General features: G+C 40.8%; 1 protein-coding gene across 2 annotated transcripts in view; it reads left to right on the top strand.

Moving 5' to 3' along the window:
- The window catches only part of TUBGCP5 (tubulin gamma complex component 5), a 34,798-nt gene that overhangs the window by 3,870 nt on the left and 18,087 nt on the right, over positions 1–12,841 (top strand). For both annotated transcript variants that reach the window (XM_083168599.1, XM_083168598.1), the window contains exons 5-11: positions 1,617–1,696; positions 2,645–2,774; positions 3,845–3,962; positions 4,400–4,489; positions 9,449–9,542; positions 11,694–11,940; positions 12,055–12,257. In XM_083168599.1, the coding sequence (XP_083024725.1) occupies positions 1,617–1,696; positions 2,645–2,774; positions 3,845–3,962; positions 4,400–4,489; positions 9,449–9,542; positions 11,694–11,940; positions 12,055–12,257 (962 nt within the window). The remainder of the gene's footprint in view (positions 1–1,616; positions 1,697–2,644; positions 2,775–3,844; positions 3,963–4,399; positions 4,490–9,448; positions 9,543–11,693; positions 11,941–12,054; positions 12,258–12,841) is intronic.

Raw genomic sequence — 12,841 nt, 5'->3', positions numbered from 1 at the left:
GAATAAGGACATTCAAGAGAAAGTAAGATTTTCGTTGTACATCTGTAATTTACTGTCCCCGTTAACCAGAAGAAAGGCAGGGGCATGTTCTACATGGCCTCTCCTTCATTTCAGTTTCGGTAGTAAGTGATGCCGCAGTATATCTGAAAGGTCTCATGTTGTGGGACCATTTTGAAATGACTGCCCATCACTTGAGAGGGGTGGACACAACAATGTGTTGCATCCCTTCAGTCAAAGAATGAAAATGTATGGATATGTCCTCATACATCTAGCCTCCGTATACCACATAGCAGGAGAAGCTTGGCAGATCCCTAGAAACTCTGCTAGTACTGGGCGTTTTTGCTGAAGATGCGTCTTAGTCACAGTGTGATGTATCTGAGATCAAATTAATCGGCACAGTCTCCTGGTCTGTCCTAGTCGCATCACTCTGTGGTTAAGATACATTTTCACAAAAAAAAAAAAAAAAGATGCCAAACGCTAATAGTCTCACGGTAACTGATGCATCAAGAAAGTTTTTTGGGCACGAGTGCAGCAAGGATTTGAGGACACCTATAGGTCAGTACTGGAATTAGCAGTCAGACGTGTGAAAGAACAATAATAAAGGGGTCTCTAAAGGTGAGGAGACAACTTTCTTACATTTATTGGCTTGTGCTATACCTACCATTTGAGGTGCATAAATAGATTGTTTTTATGGTGGTATAACTATAGACAGTATTTTATTGGACACTTCCCAATTCCAAATAAATACCTCCCATATATACAAAGTGATTAGAAATCAGGAATATAGAGTTTTCGGTTTTTCATCTTACATTTATTATTATTATTATTATTATTATTTATATGGTGCCATAAGTACAGCGCCTAACAATACATAAATGAGCAAAAACTAAAAAACGATGACTTAAAGTACAAGGCAATTTAGAACAAGTACATGGTAAATAAAGATTGCTGCATCCGGGGACAGGACACTGTAGTAATTCTAATGGCAGTAGAGATTTAGGGTATATTTTAATAGAGGAAAAAGCACACAAGCGCCCTTATTCTGGTTGGTGCGGATATGTCCGCATGTGTTCGTTCCGCCGATGTTTTGTGTTTGCGCATGTGCAGAGGCATATCTGCGCATGTGCGAAAGGGACATACGTCCAAATTCCGCATTAATTGTTTACACTACGAACAGGGGGATTAGAGGGGCGTGAAGGGCTGCTTGGCCTCATTAACATATGCATACGCCCCGTGTTTCATGGGTGTTCCCATGAAAACGCTGGGCTTACCGCATTCGGACGGAGTGAGCGATCCGTACGGAAGGCGGGGTTTAGGACGCACGGTCCTGGCCGCATATTCGGCTCCGGCCGCACAGACCAGAATAAGGCCCAAGGAGAGAGGGCCCTGCTCATGAGTACTTGCATTCTAACAGGGATGGGCAAAAGTGACATAGAATTGATAGGATTGCAATAGTTTCTGGTTTAAATCAAGATCAAATACCACTGTTTTGTATATTTTATTATGTAGATTGTGTTTAAAAAAAACTATTTGATATTTTCTAATGTCTGTACTAAAACAAAGTTGAAGTTACAATGCTCATTTGTCAACTGAACTATTGTATGGCTTATTTATAGAAGAGGAGGAACCATTTGATTGGGGAAAATACTTGAGGGAAGGGGAAGACCTTGGACTGAGTCCTGATGCAGACACACCAGTAAGATCAGATGTTTATCCTTTTTTTAGTAGTAGCAATAAATCTCCATACTGTAAAACCGTTCCCATCTGTTATTTTTAATTCCCCATTATCTTCTCATAATGACTTATTCTAATCCATCCTGTGTTTTTACGCAGTTAACGTGGTCCAGTTCAGATACAGTTCATGGTTATGCCCCAGCTTCTTCATTCGATCAATCTAATCCATAATATTATCCAGTGTTAAATATTAATTTGCAATTAGTAGATTTAAAGTATGAAAGATAGAATGAATCTGCTGCAAGCAGTGTTCAATTCTTGCATTAATCTGCAGGGTTTCAAATTGTGCATTTCACATACAGATCCAATAAAAGATCTCTAGTGAAATGCACACTTGTGGGGAAAGTAAATGCCTGCGTTTAATACATATATTGCTAAAGCCCCATACACACTAGGTGACCCTGGCTACAGCCTATCTAGTTAACGGTATTTGCTGCTGTGGCCGATATTTTAGTGTACACACTAAACAATATCACCAGGATCCGCTGAACATGACTACATAGCCAAATTGACCTGCATGTTCTTCAGACCTCAATAGTCATTAACGACCCATGGGAGCACGCATTATTAACGATACTGGGTGTGTAAACTAGATGATATTGTGTAAAAATATCGCTTAGAAGCCCCTTTCTGAGCGATATGGGTCAAGGTTGCATTCCACTTTTTCACGTATTTGATCGCCAGCCACCAACACTGGATTTGTTTATCCATAAAAAAATGTGCGCCCAGCATAGTCAGTCAGAAGAAGCGTAGCGTCCCTGGCTGCTTTACTTGTGTAGTTTCACGGCGGCAGCCTAAACTAATTTATCAGCATAGGCTGCCGTTGTGAAACTACACAAGTAACTACCGTACTGTTGCCGGGAACTGCATCTCTGTTCTAACTAAACAAGAACTTTTTATTTTATTTTAGGAGTGGTCTGATATTAGTGACGATGATGATCAGGACCTTCTTAGTAGGGAGGACTCTGGAATACAGGTTGATAGGACCCCACAAGATGATGCTGAAAAGAAGAATGCTCCATCTGTTGCTTCATGGAAAGGTGGGTGAATCTGTGCTGGTCTAGAGTTCCCAAAAGGCAATGAGATCTTTGTATATAATACTACAACATACTATTTTCATATATGTACAGTACATTTATTTCCAAATATTGTCTGTTTTCGAAAAGAATAGGTCAAATTTACATTGTATCTGTTCAATGTCAGTTCTCATCTTTTTTGATCTTCGAAACGTTTCCGGAAGTCAAAGATGTGGATCGGCAAATCTTCAACTTTTTTGTCAGAAACGGACGCTATTCGACAATCTTGCTGCTGTTCCCGACAATGCAATTTCAACTGTTGAAATGGTTGGATCTGCAGCGGTGAGTCTGGGAAAAAACAGGCAGGATTGAATAGGCCCTGATCGATATTTCCAACTATAGGAAATATCGGCCAGGATTGAATACCCCCTATAAGCCGTTAAATTTCAGCTCTGTTTAAATAATTTCCCTTAAAGTGACAGCCTCTCAAATTGGTTCACTTAATTGTACCTACAGTAGAGGTATATTCTATGTATAGTTTTAGCTCACAGTATCTCTCTGAGACAAAATAATTGAGTGCGAATAGAAAGCAAACTATGACCGTTCTAGTACCTTTTTCTTTTTTTTTTTAAATACATTAGTACCTTGAAATGTATATTGTACAAATGAAAGTTTATGGGTAAGAGTACCTATATTATAGAACATACATAATCGCTTGCTGTATATGGTGAGTAAATGCTTGAACGTCACTATACTGCCCTTCTCATACTTATACTGTACTATACTGCCCATCTTAATACCATACTTAGTGGCATGGCAACTTCACCTGCTTACAGTATGCCAGTGTTACCCTTACTTTAAAGGCTGTACTGAAAAATACCCGGCAGCATATAATGCAGCCCCAGGCATGGCATTAAAAATAGTTCTGTTGAATATAATAATTAGTCTTTCTCCTTATGCCGCAGGTAACCTGATGAGTCTAACTTTTGAAACCAGATTTTAAAAAAATGTGACCTATACAGTATTATGTTTTCTTTATGTTTCTATTAATGTTCTACTATGTACTGTTCAGCCATGGTTTATGTTTGTTCTAGTTGGTGAGCCAGATGCTCGGACCTGGTTAGAGCAACATGTTGTTCCCCAGTACTGGACGGCTCGAGGAAATAGATTTTCACACAGTTCACACTTACATTCTAATTTGGCAGCTATTTGGTAAGCAATATTTGATCTTTGCAGATACTAAGCTTTACTTTACTTCTGATATGTTCATACCAGGCAGTCTGGGATTTCATTATTAGGAATCCATATCCTAGTATAGAGTATCCAAGTGAATTTGTCAAAATAGGTGTGAAAAATTGGCAAGCAAACATTTTTATTCATCATAATGATCTATGTTGTTTAGCTTTTTATATAGGAAATCTAATCTTTTTCTTTTTTTATTTATATAACAAATGTGAGCGACTGGCATGTGTAGCAGATAGTTTGCATCTCACAGAGCTGTTGGCACTCAAAAGGTTAAATAGTGTTTTTATTTTTTTTAATTCATACACTGCATAAATGGTGTTTACTCGACTGTATTCCAAAAACCAAGTTTTATGTATTTAATGGATATCGGTAATTGTACAGTATTTTGTGTGTTTGTATCCTAGGGACCAGCATTTGTACAGCCTTGATCCACTATATACACCTGATGAAAGAACCTTTGTCACTGAAACCCAAGTGATTCGTGAAACTTTGTGGTGCGTGTAAATAATTTAGTGAACATGATTCCCTTTCTCCTTGTTAGGCAGAGTAAAAGTTCTACCATGTTGAAAGTCACACATTCAGCATAGGTCTTGTCTTTAAGATTAACGTACAGTATGAGCAGATCTTAACATAATGCTGTGGCAACGGCACACTTCATTTAGATAAGGTCATGTGTAAAGACCACGCACATAAGCACACTTTGCCTTGTAGCTCAACCACCAAGCAACCAGGTCTCTCAGATGTGGCCATGCACTTTGTCATTGTCTTAAAAGCTTTCCCAGTCCGCTCTTGACAGGTCCAGATCTGATGTGATGTTGGTCAGACCTTGACATTTTTTTTTTAAAGAGGCTTATTTTGAAGGTGAAATCTGGTTTTTACAGAGGTATTGGAAAGTGGTGCAGGGTCTAAGCAGTAATCTGAGACTTTGTGGATAAAAAATAAATAAATGTGTAGGAATTGTAAAACCAAGAAATTTAGAGTTCCACTTATTGGGTGAAGAAGTCGTTGGGGAAATCTGATCGCTGCAGCTTAAGTCACAAAGTACTGATATTTGTAACTTGCATGCGCCGAGCCAGTACTGAACATGCTCAATGTGAGTAAACAACCTGAAACACAGATCGACAACACTCAATGATTGACCGTTTGGAGTAGGCGACGACTGCAATATCTCAAAATGGAGTTGTCTCCACCAGTTTGAGGAAAGACCAGACCAGTATCTCTATTGGCAGACTGGGGGGGGGGGGGGTGTATTCAATTAGTGCACTTTTCTCTCGTTTTGAGGGCGAATGGGGATTCACCCTATTCAAATAGAGTGTCTACTGTATGTTTTTTATTTTTTTCTCTTGGTTAAAAAATTTGGCCGTGGCAAAAAACACCTGGATCTGAGAATTAGCCACCGATCTTTGTATGTTAGCCACTTTCTGGGTGAAATTGCAGAGCGAGATCGGGTTTTTTTGGGGGTTCGATCGCACAGGACTTTAAACATATAGATCTATAATATTGAGATAGGCCCCCTGTGAGTGTTGTTATTGGTATCGGTTGTGGATACAGGGGTGTGCGACCACAGGGCAATTTTGAGCAAGGTATAATTGGAAAAAAGGGTAGGGATTGTCACAGGTGTGGTGCACCAAAGAAGAGATTAATTGATAGACTCTTAAAACATACCTTTTATTAGGTTCATTTAAAACTGCGAAATATACAAACTAACATAAAACATTAAACAGTGAGTACAGCGATTTTTAAAAGATGCACGTGCGGTATTTACCCGCAGTACCTCCTATCTGATAGATCACCTCTCCTAATACCGCCTCTTATTATTAACCCTTAACGTGTCTGGTGGCTACAAGCCTATGTGACAGATATCGTTGGGTACAAGTATTTGAGGTTGGTATGGTCGGTGATCTTTGCTAGTGCCCGTGGGTGTCTGAGACAATGTTACATGCGATTGTGTCCCTGAGTATATGTCAGGGGTGACAGCAGTTATTCAGTAATGCACGAGGAAATTTAAACGTATTAATAGTAGGCACAGATTGGTCAGATCTCCAAATCTCCTGGTGTATATGGACTTGATCCTAATAGTACACTCAGATTGGCGATTCCCAATTTATGTGCTACGTGGGGTTGAGTTTCCTTCTTTCTCAATGTGTGTGAATGTGTTCTCATCCACACCAATGTATATATTGAGTATTGTTTATTGCAGATATGTGCAAACAGTTACTGGTTGTGTGTTTTTGGATCTGATTTTTGATAGGGGGGTAGAATGTCCCAGAGGGTCCCCTCTTATGTATTATAAAGACCGTGTTGATTTTTGCACTATCTCATTAGCCTACGTTGTGGGGGGGAGGAAATATCCTTATAAGGTCCCCTTTAGATAATGGCAATTATGAGTTTAGCGTGCACTGATACATTAAATACGAAAAAACACACACCAAGGAGCAACAGTATTAGACTGCTGGTTGTTCCGCAGATTTAATGAGCAAGTAGTCTCATGCGTATAGGTCACTGATAAATTTGACCGTGAGCGCAATTAGAGGTTTATGTGGAGGGAAGAATATCCCAATAGGGTCCCGTGTATATATATTGTTGCACATTAATTTGCACTATCTCAGAAGGGTGGAAGTTCTGTGCAGTTTAAATAACCTGCACTTTAGGACATTAGAGTCCCTAACAACTGCTGCTTGAGTCAGTAATCAATACACACACAATTTATATTAAGGGATACACATCGTTCATTTAATAGGTGCTAATCTATCAATTATCCAGCCAGTTCAGTGTTAATTGATTTAACGGTCGGTAACAATATTGTTAGACCACGAGTAGGGGTCATATGCAGTCCGGTGTACACTTTATTGAAAAGATACATGCGGGGGGAGAATTATCCCAGATGGGTCCCCTCTCATTGGTTAACTCAGAATTTCAATACGTATTATAACTGTGTCCCAATACAGTTCCACTGTCGTTAATTTAGAGTATACTGTTATGCGCACTTATTAGGTGGAATAATCACCCTATAATAGATAGATGTTAGCTGCAAGTACCTCGGCCCGTTCTGTACTGTTCAAACGGTCGGTATAAGGGGTACTGGATTAGTTTTAGCTCCGGATGGCAGAGCAGTGTTAGGTATACGTATTAACAGTGTTACAATGACCGGAGGCTGTGACCGCTCTGAGTTTGCTGTCTACGGCAGTTGATTCTGCCGTGCGCATTCAGGAGAGCAGGTACTGGGTTACTCGTGGGAGCTCAACGGAGTCCCTTACATGTGTGGTATATAGGCTGTCACGATAGCAATATAAACATATAACATTAGAGTCCTGATAAGGACTGGAAATTTCAGACACAATGTATAACAGTAGGAGTCCTAAAAAGGACTAAGTGTAGACACGAGCAGGAGGTATGCGAGCAAGGCGACCGCACGGCTTTGTGGCCGGCGTACGCTTCGCAGATCTTCCTCAGGGCCCTTATCAGGACTCTAATGTTATATGTTTATATTGCTATCGTGACAGCCTATATACCACACATGTAAGGGACTCCGTTGAGCTCCCACGAGTAACCCAGTACCTGCTCTCCTGAATGCGCACGGCAGAATCAACTGCCGTAGACAGCAAACTCAGAGCGGTCACAGCCTCCGGTCATTGTAACACTGTTAATACGTATACCTAACACTGCTCTGCCATCCGGAGCTAAAACTAATCCAGTACCCCTTATACCGACCGTTTGAACAGTACAGAACGGGCCGAGGTACTTGCAGCTAACATCTATCTATTATAGGGTGATTATTCCACCTAATAAGTGCGCATAACAGTATACTCTAAATTAACGACAGTGGAACTGTATTGGGACACAGTTATAATACGTATTGAAATTCTGAGTTAACCAATGAGAGGGGACCCATCTGGGATAATTCTCCCCCCGCATGTATCTTTTCAATAAAGTGTACACCGGACTGCATATGACCCCTACTCGTGGTCTAACAATATTGTTACCGACCGTTAAATCAATTAACACTGAACTGGCTGGATAATTGATAGATTAGCACCTATTAAATGAACGATGTGTATCCCTTAATATAAATTGTGTGTGTATTGATTACTGACTCAAGCAGCAGTTGTTAGGGACTCTAATGTCCTAAAGTGCAGGTTATTTAAACTGCACAGAACTTCCACCCTTCTGAGATAGTGCAAATTAATGTGCAACAATATATATACATGGGACCCTATTGGGATATTCTTCCCTTCACATAAACCTCTAATTGCGCTCACGGTCAAATTTATCAGTGACCTATACGCATGAGACTACTTGCTCATTAAATCTGCGGAACAACCAGCAGTCTAATACTGTTGCTCCTTGGTGTGTGTTTTTTCGTATTTAATGTATCAGTGCACGCTAAACTCATAATTGCCATTATCTAAAGGGGACCTTATAAGGATATTTCCTCCCCCCCACAACGTAGGCTAATGAGATAGTGCAAAAATCAACACGGTCTTTATAATACATAAGAGGGGACCCTCTGGGACATTCTACCCCCCTATCAAAAATCAGATCAAAAAACACACAACCAGTAACTGTTTGCACATATCTGCAATAAACAATACTCAATATATACATTGGTGTGGATGAGAACACATTCACACACATTGAGAAAGAAGGAAACTCAACCCCACGTAGCACATAAATTGGGAATCGCCAATCTGAGTGTACTATTAGGATCAAGTCCATATACACCAGGAGATTTGGAGATCTGACCAATCTGTGCCTACTATTAATACGTTTAAATTTCCTCGTGCATTACTGAACAACTGCTGTCACCCCTGACATATACTCAGGGACACAATCGCATGTAACATTGTCTCAGACACCCACGGGCACTAGCAAAGATCACCGACCATACCAACCTCAAATACTTGTACCCAACGATATCTGTCACATAGGCTTGTAGCCACCAGACACGTTAAGGGTTAATAATAAGAGGCGGTATTAGGAGAGGTGATCTATCAGATAGGAGGTACTGCGGGTAAATACCGCACGTGCATCTTTTAAAAATCGCTGTACTCACTGTTTAATGTTTTATGTTAGTTTGTATATTTCGCAGTTTTAAATGAACCTAATAAAAGGTATGTTTTAAGAGTCTATCAATTAATCTCTTCTTTGGTGCACCACACCTGTGACAATCCCTACCCTTTTTTCCAATTATACCTGGGTGAAATTGCATCCGTTTCCACTGCTTTTTGTGGCATTATTTCGCCCATGCAATTTCACCCCCCCCCCCCCCCCCCTGCAAAAAGAGAAAAATGCCTTCAATAGTGGCAAAAACTGCAACAAATAAATATTTGGGGGTCCCCCCCCCCCCCCCCGGCCTCTTTGGATCTGGGCTTTTTTTTGTTAATTAACTGACATCCTGCTCACATTAAAATAATGTGTATCTAACAAAATCTGTTTTTTTTTTTTTTTTTTAGGTTACTCTCAGGTGTGAAAAAGCTATTCATCTTTCATTTAAATGATGGCAAGGTCACTGTGAGGAATGACATTGTTGTAACGCATATAACACAGGTATTTATGCTAGCAGTCTGTCTGTAACATTTAATTTTTTTAAGTATAATTTTAGTTTTATACTTACAAAAGGCATACAATAACAAAAGCTTTCCCAAAAACTGTATAAAAGTTGTAACATTTCTCTTAAGTGTAAACACTGACTTCATTTCATAGAAGAAAATGAGCAGTAGCAAGTTCTGGCCTCCAGGGAACCATGGTTGCAACTTATCATGGCCAAATCTCAGATATGGGGGGAATTTACTAAGGTCGAATGGCTACGAATGTCTGTGGTCGTAGCCATTTGATGTGATATACGACCGTAAATTCATATTTTTCATATTTTTTAACTATTCACTATGCCTAAAATACGCTTTTTTTCCCGTTTTACGACCGATATTTTAATTCGTATTTTAGGTGTGTGAATGAATACACCATCGAAAGAATACAAAAGTATTTCTCCATTCACTTGAATGGTGAATCCAAATTTACTATTGGGTTGTATATAGCAAACAACCCATGTATGCTACTGTATATAGAACCCAGCCACTAATTCAGCAGAAAATACACCTGGAAAACACTCCTCATTGTCCATCCGTATTTGGCTGAAGCCTGCAGGGATCAGTCAAATCCATGAAGGCTGCCATGTGTAAAAAATAGGATAAGTAAGTAATTTTAAAAAACAGTGTACGGTGCCCCCATGGCCGGCAATTACCAGCCCTGGGCTCATTGAGACAGTCCTGGTTGCAGAAATACAGGTGGAAAAAATGTTGGGGTTCCCCTGTATTTCTGAAACCAGCACCAGGCTCATGGCCCGGTCCTGGTTCCCGAAATACCGGGGACAAAACGAGCAGTGGTCTCTCCCCCCCCCCCCCCCCCCAGGGGGGACACTTATTATATAAGGTCCTGCAGCCATAACATGAACATCCCTGGTCAATCCCTGGCATAAAAGTATAAAATAAAGGATTAAACTATTGGGTTTAAACTTTTATTAAACCCAGCTCCGGGCTGCGTAGGAGATCCCTCAATGGCAAAATCTCATGTATGCTCAGTCGGCTGGCAGTGGGAGACAGTGCTGGGCACAACAATGAGTGCCGATAAAACAGCCGAAGGACAGGGATCATTAGTCAGATGAGATACTGCACTCCTTTATTGGCTCCAGAAAGCTTAATACATTAAAAGTTTATTTTAATACATCTCCTTCTTTATACTTCTTCCTTATATATAGGTGGGTGGATGGTGTAAATTCAAATGGCACTGTCCCTTTAAATACAATGTGAAACACCATATATGTGAGGTTAATATAAATACATCGACCTGATGTGTTGGTTATTGTCCTCTTTATTCCTTGTAAGAGAACAGATAGTTCCAGATGATTTCTTGAAGAGACTGGTCTTATAAATCCAAATTGAAGACGATATTAAAAGCATAAAAGTTATTCCCAGGGCAAAGTAGCTACCTTGGCAATGGGTCCCCAATTCAGCCAGGAAGCAGGGATGTCAGAAGAGATCCCTACCCACGCGTGCGCCGAGTCCGGGATCAGGTACAAGCCACACAACGCATTTCAAGCTCCTAAGAGCACTTCGTCAGTAGTGTCGCTTCAGTTCTGACAAAGAGCTCTTAGGAGCTTGAAAGAGTTTGGGCCCGTTTTGTCGATAATGGCCATGAATTGTCGCGATCACTGATGAATCTAGACAATCCATGGCCGTTTACGTGGTCACCAAGTGGGACATTGAATCCCGTCTGGCAATATGATGTCGAGTAAAACTAAAACGGGCGAGGGTCATGGGATGCAGTCAATATTCCCGGCTTTCAGAATCCCGACGCTGGAATCCCGACCGCCGAAATTCCGAAACGATCTCCCTCCGTGGGTGTCCTTGCGAGCGCAGCGAGCCCACTAGGGGGGGCGCTCCACGTCCCCCCCTTGTCGGGATTCCAGCGTCGGGATTTTGAGTGCCGGGATTCCATACCGAATCCAGGGTCACAGCTGTCGGGAGGGATCGACAGTCGTGACCCGGGATTGAATACTCCCCATAATGTTGGATACCAACAGTGACAATATCAATTCAGCATTTACACTATTTCTTGAGACGGCTCATATCTTCTGTTCTAAGAAGGCACTGTAAGAGGTCAGTTAATAATGGCTTGTCCTAATATTTATTTCTCTTACAGAATTGCCTTAGGTCTGTGCTTGAACAAATAGCAGCTTATGGCCAAGTTGTCTTTAGGCTGCAGAAGTTTATGGATGAGGTCACAGGTCACTGTCCTGAGAGTTCATTGCCAGGGACCCTTCCAACTCCCAAAAAAGCCGCTGAAGCTCCATTCCGAACATACCAGGCCTTCATGTGGGCGTTGTATAAATACTTCATGAGCTTTAAGGAAGAGCTAGCTGATATTGAGAAATGCATTATTAACAAAGGTACTTTTTCATTATTGGATGTTTTAAGTCTAGACCCATTGTAGCTATTCTATTTACTAAGGACATTGTGTATAGAATATTGAAACATTGCATTTCTATTTCCTTTTGGTTTAGATGAAACGGTTACTTTAGCACTAGTTGTTGACAAGTTGGCTCCTCGGCTTGCACAGCTGAAAGTGCTGCACAAAGTGTTCAGCACTGGCATTGCAGAAGTGCCTCCAGACACAAGGAATGTTGTGAGAGCATCTCATCTCCTTAATACCCTGTATAAAGCTATTCTGGAGTATGACAATGTGGGAGAGGCCTCTGAGCAGACGGTAAGCAATCATCTACTCTACTATGGTTGCTGGGTGTCCTGTGATCACTCCACTAGTTCGCTGTAAATAAACCACTTCATTTGGGATAAATGTTTATTGTCATTTTCCAGCTGTTAAGATATGTCAAAGGGTTTATTTGCTTTTTTGAATGACAGGGAAGTTACTGCACGTTTGCATGACTCTTGTTCCATAGGTACAGGTAAGCTTAGGCCACAAAATATATGCTTGTGTGATGTAGTCATGTTTTGGTTAAGAGAGAGTTTTGTGTTTCAGATGTTTTGAGTACTGGTTTGTCAAATTACAGCTGTGTCCTCATACATTTAGTCTTAATACGCCATACAGCTTGCGATGATTATCACGAGAGCTGCCAGGTCGCATGCAACTCTATCGTTTGGCATCTGTTGTGCAAAAATGTATCTTTGAGGCATCGCAATGCACCTGGAGACTGCTGACTAATTTAATTTGTGACCCTGTATACCTGTGTGCGACTGAGTCTGTATGCAGAGCACAACAGAACTTGGTATGGAAAAAAGCCACTGGGCGCTGCATCAGAGCATTTCAAATGCAGATTTATACTTCACTGC

This window comes from Crinia signifera, chromosome 2 (assembly GCF_055691185.1).
Source record: "Crinia signifera chromosome 2, ASM5569118v1, whole genome shotgun sequence".
Lineage (NCBI taxonomy): Eukaryota > Metazoa > Chordata > Amphibia > Anura > Myobatrachidae > Crinia > Crinia signifera.
Note: the sequence above shows the minus strand (reverse complement) of the source record. Positions and strands in the feature narration are given on the sequence as shown.